Below are 18,086 nucleotides of genomic sequence, written 5' to 3'. Positions count from 1 at the left end.
TGGGCTTTACTATGGTTCTACATACAGTATCTGTATTGATAGTCCATACTGGGCTTTACTGTGGTTCTACATACAGTATCTGTATTGTTAGTCCATACTGGTCTTTACTATGGTTCTACATACAGTATCTGTATTGATAGTCCATACTGGGCTTTACTATGGTTCTACATACAGTATCTGTATTGATAGTCCATACTGGACTTTACTATGGTTCTACATACAGTATCTGTATTGATAGTCCATACTGGGCTTTACTATGGTTCTACATACAGTATCTGTATTGATAGTCCATACTGGTCTTTACTATGGTTCTACATACAGTATCTGTATTGATAGTCCATACTGGTCTTTACTATGGTTCTACATACAGTATCTGTATTGATAGTCTATACTGGGCTTTACTATGGTTCTACATACAGTACCTGCATTGATAGTCCATACTGGGCTTTACTATGGTTCTACATACAGTATCTGTATTGATAGTCCATACTGGGCTTTACTATGGTTCTACATACAGTATCTGTATTGATAGTCCATACTGGGCTTTACTATGGTTCTACATACAGTATCTGTATTGATAGTCTATACTGGGCTTTACTATGGTTCTACATACAGTACCTGCATTGATAGTCCATACTGGGCTTTACTATGGTTCTACATACAGTATCTGTATTGATAGTCCATACTGGACTTTACTATGGTTCTACATACAGTATCTGTATTGATAGTCCATACTGGGCTTTACTATGGTTCTACATACAGTATCTGTATTGATAGTCCATACTGGGCTTTACTATGGTTCTACATACAGTATCTGCATTGATAGTCCATACTGGGCTTTACTATGGTTCTACATACAGTACCTGTATTGATAGTCAATACTGGGCTTTACTATGGTTCTACATACAGTATCTGTACCTGGAGGGTTTCTGCTCACATATTCCTTTATCTCAAGAACTTTATCTGATTCTCTCTCTCTCCCACTTCCCTTCATGTATTTAAAAGGAAATGACTGGTATATGTAAACTCCCTCTACTCCATGTCAACACCAATCCAATGATTTTACATTTGTGAGGAGTAGAGAAGGAAAGCTACACTTCAGGAGGAAGAAGAGATTATTGGGACGCCCCCATGGAGAGATGATAGAGGGATGTGAAAGAGGAGAGAGGTAATGGTTGTACTCCCCCATGGAGAGGGATATGAAATTGTACTCCCCCATGATAGAGGGATATGAAAGAGGAGAGAGGTAATGGTTGTCTCACAGAATCTATTCACTCCTTCCCATGATGGCCATTTCTATAGACCAGGAAGAGTTGTGTTAGGACAGTGAAATCAGAGCTACAAACAATATAGGATATAAACTATGACATAATTTGTAAACTTTCAATGTATTCCTCTGGGTGGCCTGGTGAGTTCTGTTCCTAGATGGAGTTCTATCAGCCTGGTGAGTTCTGTTCCTAGATGGAGTTCTATCAGCCTGGCGAGTTCTGTTCCTAGATGGAGTTCTATCAGCCTGGCGAGTTCTGTTCCTACATGGAGTTCTATCAGCCTGGTGAGTTCTGTTCCTAGATGGAGTTCTATCAGCCTGGTGAGTTCTGTTCCTAGATGGAGTTCTATCAGAGTGGATGAACTCTGTATATGGGTCACAGTGATGTCAATCACTTTGTACCTGAACACTGATAGCAACAACAACCACAGCAGAGAAGTTGGCTGTGTCTACAGCAGGCAGGCAGGCAGGCATGCAGGCAGGCAGGCAGGCAGGCAGGCAGGCAGGCAGGCAGGCAGCGTTGTTTACTATGACAGTAATAACCACCCTGTAATGTAAAGTATTACCTTATTCTCAATGATCAGTCAACACATACAGTATTCAGTTCACCTACAGTACATTGTATCACTATCAAAGCCCCCCCCTCATTACCACTTATGAATTATTATAGACACTTATAATCGCTGTTATAACACATAACTGTATTATAAGGCATTATAAAAGTCATTAAAATAATTATAATTTGTACTTCATAGAAACTGTTACCCTTTATATATTCTAACAACTCACATTTGTTAGATTTATTCCATATTAAGGGTCCTAACCTGGGAACTAAAATATTAGTCTCCTCGATGTTGCATGCTGTTCTCTCTCCCTCCCTTCCTATAACCCCACCCATCTGGCAGAACCAGGAAGTCCCTCCCCCTCTCACAAACTATTTTCTGAGAAAACGAAACTGATCTGAGTCTCTGTCTCGTCTGTCTGCGTGAGAGTGAACAATCGTCCAAATGGCTCAGCAGGGAGTTCTGCAGGACCAGGACCAGTTCTGTTGTTCTGTCTGTCTGGATCTACTGAAGGAACCAGTCACCATCCCCTGTGGACACAATTACTGTAGAATATGTATTGAGGGCTGCTGGGATCAGGATGTTCTGAAAGGGGTCTATAGCTGTCCTCAGTGCAGACAGACCTTCACTCCAAGGCCTAATCTGAGGAAAAATAACATGTTGGCTGAGGTGGTGGAGAAACTGAAGAAGACAGGACTCCAGGCTGCTCCCCCTCCTGCTCTGTGCTATGCTGGACCTGGAGATGTGGTGTGTGATTTCTGCACTGGGACCAGAAAGCAGAAAGCCCTCATGTCCTGTCTGCCGTGTCTGGCCTCTTACTGTGACACTCACCTCCAATCTCACTACGAATCTCCTGCTTTGAAGAAGCACAAGCTGGTCAAAGCCATCGCACAACTACAGGAGAAGATCTGCTCTCATCATGACAAACTGCTGGAGGTTTACTGTCGTACCGATCAGCAGTGTATCTGTCTGATGTGTACAATGGATGAACATAAAGGCCATGATACAGTGTCAGCTGCAGCAGAGAGGACTGAGAAACAGGTAAGACCAGAACAACTTGTTGGTGACTGTCTGATAAACAAAGAATTAAAGAAACAGTAGGAACTAAGGCTGTTTGAATATGAGATCATTCAAATGAAATGGATCCTCAGCAGAACAAATATGAACACAAACCTTGTTGATATAGATATGTTAACTTCTATGGGCTACGTGGGCACCCCCGGTACACACTATCAACAGCCGGTGAAATATTAGACCGTCAAATTTGAAAACTATTAAATATCATAATTCAAATTTCTCAAACATACAACTATCTTAAACCCTTTGAAAGATAAACATCTCCTTAATTTAACCACGTTGTTCGATTTCAAAAAGGCTTTACGGCGAAAGCATAAAGTTAGATTATGTTAGGACAGTACATTGAAAATGGCTGTACGTAATGTTTTGTCAATGCAAAGACAGGCGTCACCAAAAGCAGAAAACCAGCTAAAATTATGCACTAACCTTTGACAATCTTCATCAGATGACACTCCTAGGACATTATGTTAGACAATACATGCATTTTTTGTTCTATCAAGTTCATATTTAGATCCAAAAACAGCATTTTACAATGGCGGTGATGTTCAGAAAATATTTTCCGTCCAATACCGCCAGTGAATCAGCACAACAAATAAAAAATTACTATTCGAAAACATTGGTAAAATATAATATTGTCATTCAAAGAATTATAGATTAACATCTCGTGAATGCAACCGCATTGCCAGATTTAAAAATAACTTTACTGGGAAATCACACTTTGCAATAAACGAGGTACTACGCTCAGAAAAATAGGCTAGGCGATACAGGGTAGCGCCATCTTGGAGTCATCTAAAATCAAATATAGTATTGTAAATATTCACTTACCTTTGATTATCTTCATCAGAAGGCACTTCCAGGAATCCCAGGTCCACAACAAATGTTGTTTTGTTCAAAAAAGCTCATAATTTATGTACAAATAGCTTCTTCTTGTTAGCGCGTTCCGAAGGCTACTCCAAATGTACGAAGCGCGCGGAACATGTCGCCACGAAAGTGCAAAAAAATAATATTTACGTTCGTTCAAACATGTCAAACGTTGTATAGCATAAATCTTTAGGGCCTTTTTCAATCAGAACTTCAATAATATTCAAGGCGGACGATTGCATTGTCTTATAAAACGTTTCGGAACGAAAGAGTCCCCACATGCACACGCATCATAGTAGTATAGGCCATCAGCTTATGACAAACTTTCCAGGCTTCTCGTTCGGTCAGTTTTTACCGGAGAAGACTCAAACCACTTTGTAAAGACAGTTGACATCTAGTGGAAGCCTTAAGAAGTGATACATGAATTCTAACTCACAGTGTGTTTCATAGGCAAAGGCTTGAAAGTGATTCCACACATCAGATTTCCACTTCCTGTTAGGATTTGTCTCAGGGTTTTGACTGCCATGTGAGTTCTGATATACTTACAGACACCATTCAAACAGTTTTAGAAACTTCAGAGTGTTTTCTATCCAAATCTAATAATAATATGCATATCCTAGCTTCTGCGTTTGTGTAGGAGGCAGTTTAATATGGGCACATATTTTTTTTCAAAATTCTCAATACTGCCCCCTAGCCCCAACAGGATTTAACCCAGATTCTCCAAATGTATCACCATTTTCTAAAGTCAAACACTATTATCATTCTGAATGGCCTTTTATGAGTCCAAAGTTCAGTCTCAACTCATTGATACATGTAGGCTGACTGTAAAACTATAATCATTCACATAGCAACATATACATATAATTTCATACCAATACATTTGAATCCTTCCTCTCTATGGGCCCTATGTCACATTACTATACTATTGATCTACTGGACAAATAAAGCTTGATAGCTCATTGAAGAGTGATTCTCCACAGAGGCAGCTGGGGATGAGTCAGCAGAAGGTCCAGCAGAGATTCCAGGAGAGAGTGAAGGAGCTGAAGGAGCTCCAACAGGCTGTGGAGTCTTTCAAGGTAAGTATTGTTGACCAGAGGAGACACACCATTTCACTTCTCTCCTCCAGTCAGAGAGAGGGAGAGGGGTCCCTATCCAATCCCACTGACCCCATTGTTGGGAACAGGCTGTCTGGACCCCTTTCAGAGAATACACTGCTTAATGTAACTGACTGGATATGAACCCAGGTCTACCGCGGGATAAACCAACATCTTGACCATTACACCAAGAGAACATTCCCTATTGGGCCGACACTGATTTAGAAGTCGCAGGCGGGGCTACCTCATCACATAACCATGAGTAACCATGACTGACTCATGTCCCCTATACATTAACATTGAGCTCTCTCTCTCTAAATTCAATTCAAAGATCTTTATTGGCATGGGAAACATATCTTTACTATGCCAAAGCAAGTGAAGTAGATAATAAACAATCATGAATGAACAGTAAAAATTACACAACATTTATTTTCAAAGGAATAGAGACATTTCAAATGTTATAATTCAAGAGCAAACAGAGAGAGCCGTGCACCAGACTGAGTTCTGGAGGTGAAATGGAAATGAATGAGGGAGAGTTAAGTGAGGTAGAAGGTGTGGAGAAGAGCTCAGAACCAGAGAAGTATTTGGTCAAATGAGATTTGACTTCAGAAGAGTTACAGGGTGTGTTGAGTGGTGGTGTCCCGTCCTCCCAGGTCGTTGGCATGGTGCAGGAGCAGATAGGGTCAAAGTAGTGGAATGGGGTAGTGGGTTTTTAATGAGTGTAGGGTTAGTTGGAATGGTGTTACTTAGTATTTTCATAATTTCCCCTTTTCCCGTTTTGTATCAGAAAGTAAAATAGATTTATATTATTGTCCAGTTGGGGGCGGTAATTCAACATATTGGATGCCAACCGCCGTTAAACTCCAAATAAGAAACGTTATATTATGTCTATGTACAGTGTTGTAATGATGTCTCTCTCTCATTCCATCACTTTCGTGGTAGTTGGTTGTGTGGGTCTCTGGTTGTGAATGGGATGCTGACAGACAATCGTTGATGGATATTTATAGAGCTCTGATCAGGACGACAATTGATTACGGGTGTATAGTTTATGGAACAGCAGCAAAGACTTAAGCTAGACTTAATCCAGTATATAGCTTTAAGGATATGTATTGGTGCATTTAAATCAACATCTGTATTTGTCTTACTAGTGGAGGCAGGTGAGATGCCTTTGGGTATATGGCGTAATAAATTGTCATTATCTTATTGGGTTGCAAGGCTGTGAGGTTGAGCATCCCACTGCTACTGTTCTAGATGACTGTTGGGAATATACTAGTAGACAAGACAGTGGTTTTGGTTGGACAGTTGTAGGTATCAATGTTATTATGGAGAAATGAGAGAATGGGTGTAGTAGTGAGATTCTGCTGGGTCCCAGCACATTCAGGTGTGGAAGGGAATGAAATTGTAGACCAGTTAGCTAAAAGAGCTTTAAAACAAGATATAATATATATTAATGTTCCACTGGGTAGAGGTGAGGACAAATGTAAGATCAGAGACATTTTGATAGATGTGTGGCAGAAGAGATGGGACTCTGAGCACAAGGGACGGCATTTATATGTCCTCTAAAGGTCGGTGGACCAAGGTTCAAAGGTCAGATTAGGAAGGAAGAGGTGGTGTTTACTCGATTGTGTTTAGGACATTGTACATTGAACTGGTCCTTACATCTGGTTGGCAGCATGTGAATGGTTTGTGTCTGGAGGGTATTGTCAATGAAACGGTGGAGCATGTGTTGTTATATTGTTGTAAGGATGTTGAAGAGAGGGAAAGATTGAAGTGTAGGGTCATTGAGGTTGGATGGGGTTGGGGGGTTTGGAAGGGATTTGGGGGATGGGGGAGGGTCTATTAGAAGTTAGTAGTTCTTTTTTTATGTTCTCAGAAGTACTGAGTTAGGTAGGAGGATTTAGAAATGGTGTAAACCGTGATTGAACACACTCCAGCACAGTAGGTGGCGCCATGCACCTTTAACGTTGGTTTGCGGACCACCATTATATCATAGAAGAAGAAGGTGTTGTGTGAGGGTTTTGTGGTTCCTGAGGAGGGCTACTATTCTTTTTGCGTACTTTCCAAATGTATTTTCTAGTTGTTAAGGGTTTATTTATTAGTTTCCACTGTTTATCGGTTAGAGTTGAGTGGGGAGTAGGGTAGTTTGTTTCTGAGGTGTGATGTCCTCAACCGAGTGGAGAAGAAACACTGTCTCTTCAGGTGCGTTCTGGAGAATGGTGTGGAGGAATTATTGATCATGGTCGGTGAACAGGTGGGAGAGGAACATATACACTCTGTATCCAGAATGAACAAGGCGGTGGTTGTGGTAATGTAAAAGGTGAGTCTTGTTGCCCGGCTAGTTACCAGTATGATTTATGTGTGGGGTGTGTTGGTGCTGATTTCGACAAGAGTAGGGGTGTCTAATCTGCCTCCGTTTATTACGGACGAACAGATCCGTAAAGAGTTGGTTCGTTTTGGTAAATTTACAAGTGGTTTTCGTTTCGTGGCTCTCGGCTGGGTGTCTCTTTTCGTAGGCAAGTGTTTGTTTCTTAACTAAATTGAAGGTTAAACAGGGGAGGGGTGGTACACAGGGTTTGTTTAGGGCAGACAAGCGCGACCAGCCGGCAGCGGGGGCTAGGACTAGGCTGGACACTACATTTTTAACAACATTTACTGATAAAACTAGTTCATTGCATCCACCAAGGAGCCCAGTTATATAATGTTACCATATGTCCCAGCTGTTTACCGTAGTTTTGAAGTAAACGCGAAAAAACAGGCCTTATTTTAGGTCATGTTTCACCCTACCAGCTCCTATTAGTTGTATTGAAAAAACAGGCCTTATTTTAGGTCATGTTTCACCCTGCCAGCTCCTATTAGTTGTATTGAATAAACAGGTCTTATTTTAGGTCATGTTTCACCCTGCCAGCTCCTATTAGTTGTATTGAACAAACAGGTCTTATTTTAGGTCATGTCTCACCCGCTTTTTATTAGTTATTTTATTATATTTATTATTGCAAGTCAGAACACTTGATAAACAAGACTCATTTGTTTTATATGTTAAATGTGGTTTGAACTGGGTGACATAGTAACCTCTATGTGAACGTCCAGCAATTGGCGTGGGATAGGTGAGGCAGGTTTGAGACTGATCTCTGGAATTAAATACACTTTATTTCTCAGCTGCCTCACCAAAGTCTTTACATGAATTAATAACTTTTAATTGGTTAATATTTCCAATAGATGGCAGCATAAGACTATAAGTCCTATGATTTTCTAAAATGGTCACTCATTACTTTACAGTTAGCTATATATCTCTTGTTAGTCCTGTGTTGCTTTTGGGTAATCAAAACAATATTAACTATAGCAGGTATTGAACCCCGGTCAAATAACCACTAGTCAGATGTGCTGACCTCAACCCTAGTAAACATGCATTATGACATCATGTTAATATGTCATATTGGGAGTAAACAGCCTCGGAATAGAATAGACGATGCATCTTCCAGCCCGACAATAAATGACATCATGCAGCCCTCACGGTTAGTAAATGTACCTCAACATGCCCCTCTCTTGTGGGAGAAGGCAGAGTGCTCGCTGCTCGCAGACGGAACAAGCTTTTGGAGGGGCTTGTTGAGGTGGATACTTGTACTTGACCTAAACTAATCCGAACTGTATTATGCTTCCATCTATTGGAATTATTCAGCAACTGCAACAGTACTGGATAAAGTGTATATCCTTACTAAAGTAGTAATTACTCAGAATTGCAAAATATAAAGTGTTATAGTTCACTTAGGATATGTGGACAACTACAAATACCTAGGTGTCTGGTTAGACTGTAAACTCTCCTTCCAGACTCACATCAAACATCTCCAATCCAAAGTTAAATCTAGAATTGGCTTCCTATTTCGCAACAAAGCATCCTTCACTCATGCTGCCAAACATACCCTTGTAAAACTGACCATCCTACCGATCCTCGATTTCGGCGATGTCATTTACAAAATAGCCTCCAATACCCTACTCAATAAACTGGATGCAGTCTATCACAGTGCCATCCGTTTTGTCACCAAAGCTCCATATACTACCCACCACTGCGACCTGTACGCTCTCGTTGGCTGGCCCTCGCTTCATACTCGTCGCCAAACCCACTGGCTCCAGGTCATCTACAAGACCCTGCTAGGTAAAGTCCCCCCTTATCTCAGCTCGCTGGTCACCATAGCAGCACCCACCTGTAGCACGCGCTCCAGCAGGTATATCTCTCTGGTCACCCCCAAAGCCAATTCCTCCTTCGGCCGCCTCTTCTTCCAGTTCTCTGCTGCCAATGACTGAACTACAAAAATCTCTGAAACAGGAAACACTTATGCTTACGTATGTTTGTTTTACTCCATGTGTAACTCTGTGTTGTTGTATGTGTCGAACTGCTTTGCTTTATCTTGGTCAGGTCGCAATTGTAAATGAGAACTTGTTCTCAACTAGCCTACCTGGTTAAATAAAGGTGAAATAAATAAAATTGAAATTTTTGTCACTAACAACCGTAAAATAACCATTTATAGCATAATGAAACTGACATAAACCAAAAACAATATACATTTAGTTAATTATATACAAATGTATATATTTAAATGGGTGACATTATCTGCCAAAGTAAAACCCACTTAACATATAAACTCAGACACTGGACACAGACACTGAAAATGAGTTTTTTTAATATAAATCTGGTTGCTCTCAAAAGAGCCTTTGCTTTGCTGAGCAGTTTTCAGGAGTGTGCTGCCTGCCTGCCTTCAGAGGAGTCTGTCTGGGAATAATGAAAAGTTAATAAGTTACTGCCACGCATTTTAGATTTTAAATGTAACCTTTATTTTTACTAGGCAAGTCAGTTAAGAACAAATTCTTATTTACAATGATGACCTACCAGGGAACAGTAGGTTAACTGCCTTGTTCAGGGGCAGAACGACATTTTTAACTTGTCAGCACAGGGATTCAATCCAGCAAACTTTCGGTTTCTGTCTCTCTCTCTCGCTCTCTCTCTGCCCCCCTTCTCTCTCTCTCTCTCTCTCTCTCTCTCTCTCTCTCTCTCTCTCTCTCTCTCTCTCTCTCTCTCTGTCTCTGTCTCTGTCTCTGTCTCTCTGTCTCTGTCTCTGTCTCTCTGTTTCTCTGTCTCTCTCTGTCTCTCTCTGTCTCTGTATCTCTCTCAACAAGCTCTGCTCAGGCAGCAGTGGAAGACAGTGATCAGGTCTTTACTGAGCTGATCCGCTCCATTGAGAGAAGGAGCTCTGAGGTGAAGGAGCTGATCAGAGCCCAAGAGAAGGCTCAAGTGAGTCAAGCTGAAGGACTCCTGAAGCAACTGAAGCAGGAGATAGCTGAGCTGAGGAAGAGAAGCACTGAGCTGGAGCAGCTCACACACACAGAGGATCACATCCATTTCCTCCAGGTAACTAAACTGCCTTGTTACATGTGATATGAAATTAACTTAATGTGAAACTATTCATCTCAATCATTATGTTGTCCTGTCTGTCTCTCTGTGCCTGTCTCTCCCTCTCTCTGTCTGTCCCTCTCTCTCTGTCCATCCCTCTCTCTCTCTGTCCATCCCTCTCTCTCTCTGTCCGTCCCTCTCTCTCTCTGTCCGTCCCTCTCTCTCTGTCCGTCCCTCTCTCTCTCTCTCTCTCTCTCTCTCTCTCTGTCCATCCCCCTCTCTCTCTCTCTCTCTCTCTCTGTCCATCCCTCTCTCTCTCCCTCTCTCTGTCCATCCCTCTCTCTCTCTCTCTCTGTCTCTTTCTCTCTCTCTCTCTCCAGAGTTATCAGTCTCTCTCCAGTATCAGTGTATCTTCAGACTTACCCAGCATCGTTGTCCGTCCTCTTCAGCACTTTGGAGATGTGAGTAAGACTGTGTCTGAACTGAGAGAGAAACTAGAAGACTTCCTTAAAGGAGAATGGACCAAGATCTCCACTACAGGTGTGTTGAAAACAATAAGAACATCAACTTTAGACCATTGAAAGTTCCCTACTAGTCATATACATGTGGAATATGGTATGATGATAACATTCCCTCTCTCTGTCAATGTGTTTGTGTGTCTGTAGTGAATATAGTGGATGTTGTACTGCCTCCAGAGCCCAAGACCAGAGAACAGTTGTTACAATGTGAGTCTCTTTATTGTGAAGTAACTAACAGTCTCTTTTTACTGACACTCCTAACAATCCCTCTAGAAATATATAGCAATAGTAGATCTAATCAAAGACTGGGTATCTATCTGACTCCTCATATTTCTCTGATTTGATCTCTGCTGTGCTCTAATCAAAGACAGGGTAGATACAGTATCTGACTTAACTTAATGTTCTGACTCCCCTCATTGGTCTCTGCTCTGCTCTTCTCCCAGATTCCTGTCAGCTCACACTGGACCCAAACACAGCACGCACACGCCTCTCTCTGTCTAAAGGGAACAGAAAGGTGACCATTACAGGCCAAGTCCAACCATATCCTGACCATCCAGACAGATTCACCAACTACTGTCAGGTTCTGTGTAGAGAGGGTCTGTCTGGACGCTGTTACTGGGAGGTGGAGTGGAGTGGTGATGTTTACACAGCAGTCTCATATAAAGACATCAGCAGAACAAAGAGAGGTGGTGACAATTACAAGTCCTGGAGATTACTGTGCTATGGTGGTGGTTATTGTTTCATACACAATAATGTTGAGACTAAAGTATCAGGCCCTCAGTCCTCCAGAGTAGGAGTGTACCTGGATCACAAGGCAGGTACTCTGTCCTTCTACAGGGTCTCTGACACAATGACCCTCCTCCACAGAGTCCAGACCACATTCACTCAGCCCCTCTATCCTGGGTTTAGTCTTACTGGTACTGCTGAGCTGGTTAAACTGTAGTAGGGTCCACATAGATACTAGTCATGCTGGTGTAGTCTATAGCTGAGCTGGTTAAACTGTAGTAGGGTCCACATAGATACTAGTCATGCTGGTGTAGTCTATAGCTGAGCTGGTTAAACTGTAGTAGGGTCCACATAGATACTAGTCATGCTGGTGTAGTCTATAGTTGAGCTGGTTAAACTGTAGTAGGATCCACATAGATACTAGTCATGCTGGTGGTGATGGTCCCCAGATGTGATGATTCGTTCTACTCTGTTTTTTGTATGTACAATGATTTAACTGATTTGATCTTCAGAAGATGTTATAAATTAAAATTCAATGTATTCATATTTTTGTAATTGCAATGTTTGGACATGGAACAGATAGTAACTAAACTATATGGACTGGTTTCCTGGACATGGAACAGATAGTAACTAAACTATATGGACTGGTTTCCTGGACATGGAACAGATAGTAACTAAACTATATGGACTGGTTTCCTGGACATGGAACAGATAGTAACTAAACTATATGGACTGGTTTCCTGGACATGGAACAGATAGTAACTAAACTATATGGACTGGTTTCCTGGACATGGAACACATAGTAACTAAACTATATGGACTGGTTTCCTGGACATGGAACAGACAGTAACTAAACTATATGGACTGGTTTCCTGGACATGGAACAGACAGTAACTAAACTATATGGACTGGTTTCCTGGACATGGAACAGATAGTAACTAAACTATATGGACTGGTTTCCTGGACATGGAACAGATAGTAACTAAACTATATGGACTGGTTTCCTGGACATGGAACAGATTAAGTGTGAAAAAAGAATGTTCAATGTAGATGTCCAGGAAACCGGCCCTAAATGTGTCATCTTTCATCCTCCCATACTGCTCAGTCCAGCAACATTAAACCTGTCCAGCAGGTGGTGGTATTGACCAAACAATAAAACCAGCAGATATCTTGACTTGCCACTCAGTATATCAGTAATGTTCAGAATAGTACTTTAATATCATTGGAGATTGATGGTCTTTTTAATCCACTATCCAGAGTCAGGAACAGATGAAGTTAGGTCTGCTACTGTTCAGTGATTAAATATGATTTATGGTGATGGGAAATAAAAAATACAACACTAAACTTCATCTAGTAATAGTTTTCCTTTGTTATTTATTCCAAGGTGTGTCTTTAACTTGTAAATGGATTGTGTGGAGGTGAGCTAGTGGTGTGGCTGATAGAATAGAATGAAAAGGGAGGAGGGGAGGAAGAGGGGAGGAGTGAAGGGCTGTTCAAGAAACCAGATGAGGAAGAGAAAGATGTTCAGGGGAATTACTGTCTCTGTTCCAAATGGTTCCCTATTCCCTACGTAGTGTACTACGGTGCTTCTGACCAGGTCTAAAGTAGTGTTCTGCATAGGGAATAGGGTGTAGATTTATTACAATATCATGCTTTAGTGTTTGGCACAAAAAAATATCAGATCTCCACCCTCCCACTTCATGTCTGTCATCCCCCAGTTCTGTTAAGACTTCCTCTCATTGAACTGGGCCTCATTCTAAAATGGTCACTTTGTGTTGATAATCCATACTGGGCTTTACTATGGTTCTACATACAGTGTCTGTGTTGATAATCCATACTGGGCTTTACTATGGTTCTACATACAGTATCTGTATTGATAGTCCATACTGGGCTTTACTATGGTTCTACATACAGTATCCGTATTGATAGTCCATACTGGGCTTTACTATGGTTCTACATACAGTATCTGTATTGATAGTCCATACTGGGCTTTACTATGGTTCTACATACAGTATCTGTATTGATAGTCCATACTGGACTTTACTATGGTTCTACATACAGTATCTGTATTGATAGTCCATACTGGGCTTTACTATGGTTCTACATACAGTATCTGTATTGATAGTCCATACTGGTCTTTACTATGGTTCTACATACAGTATCTGTATTGATAGTCCATACTGGGCTTTACTATGGTTCTACATACAATATCTGTATTGATAGTCCATACTGGGCTTTACTGTGGTTCTACATACTGTCGTGTCTTTGGCATCATTAAACTGAAGACATGTTTATCAAATAACTCTCTGTAATTATTAATACATTAATACACGATTAACTGATTAATCGTGTAACTGTAATTAACTAGGAGGTCGGCACCAAGGAAAATATTCAGATTACAAAGTTGTAATTTTCCTAATATAACTTTCAGATATTATAATATCTGATCGGTTAGTCTTCAAATTTAATGATGTATTTTTACCTCACGCAAGTCTCATTCCAAACGTCTTAAATTGTTGTTATCTGCACAAACCCAGTCTTCACTAAGTTATCCATACATCAATTGTCTTAGACTCCAAAGGGAATTGGAGTTTCCTTCATTAAAAGTTATAGATAGTTATATAACTTTATCTGGGCGTGATTAAAGAAGAGGTATTTGGCCTTGGTAAACGGAGGCTTTCCCTACCGGAACCCTTAAAGGATGAAGAGAATAGAGAGAGCCATGCCCCTGTAATGCCTGGAGCGGAGACCTTAAAAGGTATAGATCAAATAGATGTTGAAGATAATGTTATGCATGACATGTTGACACATGTTCCGGCACGTAACAGGAAAAATGATAGATACATTATGAACAAGATAAAAGACTCAAAGGGGGCCGTTACTTGGAATGACAAAGGAGAGTTTATCTTTCAGGGGGGTGTTGTCAGGGGTTCTCATATGATGGACTTGTTTAAAAGTACCACAGCAGCCCACCAGGTTGCTGATGACAGAAGACCTCCTGGATGGCGTCAGTTTCTTAAAGCCCTGGCAATCCTCAACATTCCCCTCTCAGGTGTTCCAAACTATAAGCTTCACCAACAGATTCAATCTCTAAAATAAAACCTTCCCTGTGGCTCAGTTGGTAGAGCATGGTGTTTGCAATGCCAGGGTTGTGGGTTCGATTCCCACAGGGGGCCAGTACGAAAAAAGAAAAAGAAAATGTATGGAAGGAAATGTATGCATTCATTACTGTAAGTTGCTCTGGATAAGAGTGAAATGACTAATATGTAAATGTAAACCTTCAAAGGGCTACAGCTACTCTCTCAGATGTTCCAAACTATAAGCTTCACCAACAGATTCAATCTTTGAAACAAAACCCTTCAAAGCCCTACAGCACCCCTAAAGATGTTCTTGAAACCCCTCCCCCTTTCAAAATGGTTAATAATACCTCCTTTATGGATGAGTCCTCACCCCTGAACACCTCCAGACCTTTTGAAATGGTTAATAATACCTCCTTTATGGATGAGTCCTCACCCCTGAACACCTCCACACCTTTTGAAATGGTTAATAATACCTCCTTTATGGATGAGTCCTCACCCCTGAACCCCTCCAGACCTTTTGAAATGGTTAATAATACCTCCTTTATGGATGAGTCCTCACCCCTGAACACCTCCAGACCTTTTCCTAATCCTGATCCCTCAGCATGGTTAGACTTTTGATTAAATTCAATACATTTTATTTCAATAAAATGATTCAATTTAATATTTGTGACATTCTTTAAACATTTGATGTGAGCATTCACATTTATTATAATGTACTGTGTCTGTACTACAACCCACCAGAGACGTAGAGACAGCAGGATGACTATAGGGTTACCACCACACAGTCCTGTATATATTAATGTACTATACAATGCATATAATCTCCCACAATTATTAAAATAGCTTTTCGGATGAAGCACATTTTGCAATAATCTAAGTACATAGCCCGGCATTACAGGGCTAGCTATTTAGATACCCACCCAGGTCAGCCTCCACCAAAATCAAATTTCCTATAAGAAAAATGTTCTTACCTTGCTTGTTCTTCATCAGAATACACTGCCAGGACTTCTACTTCAATAACAAATGTTGGTTTGGTCCCAAATAATCCATCGTTATATTCCAACAGCGACGTTTTGTTCGTGAGTTCTAGACACTATCAGAATGCTTCTTCACGGTCCCGCGCGTGGCGCATTGGCGTGTCAAAAATGTCTAAATATTCCATTACCGTACTTCGAAGCATGTCAACCGCTGTTTAAAACCAATTTTTATGCCATTTATGTCGTAGAGAAGTGATAATATTCCGACCGGGAGTATGCATTGAGCCTAAACAGCCGAATAAAATTTCTCCTCAGAAGCGACTCATGCACGCGCATCATTCAAAGGTCCTCTCAGCATCCACTTACAAAAGGCGATAATCTGTTTCAACCTGAGGCTCCCTCGTAAACCTTCAGGGTTTTCGCGGGCTCTGAGAGCCTATTGGAGCCCTGGGAATTGTCACGTTACAGCTAAGATCCTTACTTTTCAATAAAAAGATGCAAGACGCACGACTCCTTGTCAGACAGGGTACTTCCTGCTTGAAACCTTGTCAGGTTTTTGCCTGCCATAGGAGTTCTGTTATACTCACAGACACCATTCAAACAGTTTTAGAAAATTCAGAGTGTTTTCTATCCAAACCTGAACAATAATATGCATATTCTAGCTTCTGAGTTGGTGTAGGAGGCAGTTAAAAATGGGAACATATTTTTTCCAAAATTCTCAATACTGCCCCCTAGCCCAGACAGGTTAAAGACACACCTTGGAAAAAATTACAAAGGAAAACTATTACTAGATGAAGTTTAGTGTTGGATTTTTTTTCTTCCCATCCCCATAAATCATATTTAACTAGTATGGGCTATGTGGGACGCTAGCGTCCCACCTGCGGGACACACTCCCAACAGCCAGTGAAATAGCATGGCGCGAAATACAAAACATCAAAAATACCATAATTCAAATTTTTCAAACATAAGACTATTTTACATCATTTGAAAGATACACTTCTCCTTAATCCAACCACATTGTCCGATTTCAAAAAGGCTTTACGGCAAAAGCAAAACATTAGATTATGTTAGGACACCACCTAAACACAGCCATTTTCAATGCAAGGACAGGCGTCAACAAAAGCAGAAAACCAGCTGAAATTATGCACTAACCTTTGACGATCTTCATCAGATGACACTCCTAGGACATCATGTTAGACAACACATGCATTTTTTGTTCTATCAAGTTCATATTTATATCCAAAAACCCCATTTTACATTTGCACATGACGTTCAGAAAATGTAGTCACCCCAGAAACACTCATCATAAACATTGACAAAATATATAACAATTAATTAAAGAATTATAGATAAACTACTCCTTTATGCAACCGCTTTGTCAGATTTCAAAATAACTTCACGGAGAAAGCACATTGTTCAATATTCTGAGTACTGAGCCTCACCGTCAATGCAAGCTATACAGTTAGCCGTCCAGCCACGGCATCGACAAAACTCTAAAATATGTTAGAAATATTTTCTTATCTTTGCTGATCTTTGGCTGAATGCACTCGGAAGGACTCCCACTTCCACAAGAAATGTTCATTTGTTCGATAAAGTCCATCATTTATGTCGAAATAAATCAGTTTGTTGGCGCGTCCAGATCACCATTCCAAAATGCATGAAGCGCGTCTGTCTACCGTTGATGAAAAGTTATAAAGTTCCCTCAGCATCTTTAGGGTGTTTTTAATGTAAAACTTAGATAATATTCCAACCGGAAAATAGCAGATTCATTACAGAAGAAAAAGAAAAATGGCGTCCCCGCACATGAGGTAAGTGACCCCAGCCAGACCACTGTTCCGGGTGTTACTCAATCAAATTGCATAGTAGAATCCTCAAATAAAGGTTCTAATGACTGTTGACATCTAGTGGACGCCTTAGGAAGTGCAAAATGACCCCACAGACACTGTAGTTTGGATAGAAAATAATTTGAAAAGACTACAACCGTCAGAGTTCCCAGTTCCTGGTTGGACACCTCTCAGGTTTTTGCCTGCCATATGAGTTCTGTTATACTCAGACATCATTCATACGCTTTTAGAAACTTTAGAGTGTTTTCTATCCAAATCTACTAATAATATGCAAATATTTGACTCTGGGCCCGAGTATTAGGCAGTTTACTCTGGGCACGCTTTTCATCCAAAAGTGAAAATACTGCCCACTATACCTAAAGAAGTTAATCCCTGAACAGTAGCAGACCTAACTTCATCTGTTCCTGACTCTGGATAGTGGATTAAAAAGACCATCAATCTCCAATGATATTAAAGTACTATTCTGAACATTACTGATATACTGAGTGGCAAGTCAAGATATCTGCTGGTTTTATTGTTTGGTCAATAGAGACAGAGAACCAACTGAGAAAACATATCAATGGTTCTGAATGACAACCAATATACATCAACACCATACATCATGATTCACGGAAATGTACAAGATTAAAACATTGTATTTGATAAAAATAAGTATATTACATTTTAATTCAACTGTACAGTCAGACAAATTATTGT

At 40.6% G+C, this 18,086-nt stretch overlaps 1 protein-coding gene across 1 annotated transcript; it reads left to right on the top strand.

The window, feature by feature from the left end:
• The first annotated feature begins 1,798 nt into the window (after nt 1-1,798).
• LOC115191441 (tripartite motif-containing protein 16-like) lies at nt 1,799-11,706 on the top strand. Its single transcript, XM_029749292.1, has 7 exons — nt 1,799-2,871; nt 4,749-4,844; nt 6,329-6,330; nt 10,032-10,263; nt 10,626-10,785; nt 10,911-10,970; nt 11,207-11,706. The coding sequence occupies exons 1-7, from the start codon at nt 2,275-2,277 to the stop codon at nt 11,704-11,706; spliced, it is 1,647 nt and encodes a 548-aa protein (XP_029605152.1). The 5' UTR covers nt 1,799-2,274.
• Nucleotides 11,707-18,086: the final 6,380 nt, after the last annotated feature.

Source organism: Salmo trutta, chromosome 4, assembly GCF_901001165.1.
Source record: "Salmo trutta chromosome 4, fSalTru1.1, whole genome shotgun sequence".
NCBI lineage: Eukaryota > Metazoa > Chordata > Actinopteri > Salmoniformes > Salmonidae > Salmo > Salmo trutta.
The sequence above is the reverse complement of the archived record's forward strand: the minus strand, read 5'-3'. Positions and strand labels throughout refer to the sequence as shown.

Coding starts and splice junctions, on each gene's coding strand:
- LOC115191441 (XM_029749292.1), top strand. CDS start 2,275: ATGGCTCAGCAGGGAGTTCTGCAGGACCAGGACCAGTTCTGTTGTTCT. Junction 10,264..10,625: donor ATCACATCCATTTCCTCCAG/GTAACTAAACTG, acceptor CTCTCTCTCCAG/AGTTATCAGTCTCTCTCCAG. Junction 10,786..10,910: donor GACCAAGATCTCCACTACAG/GTGTGTTGAAAA, acceptor GTGTGTCTGTAG/TGAATATAGTGGATGTTGTA.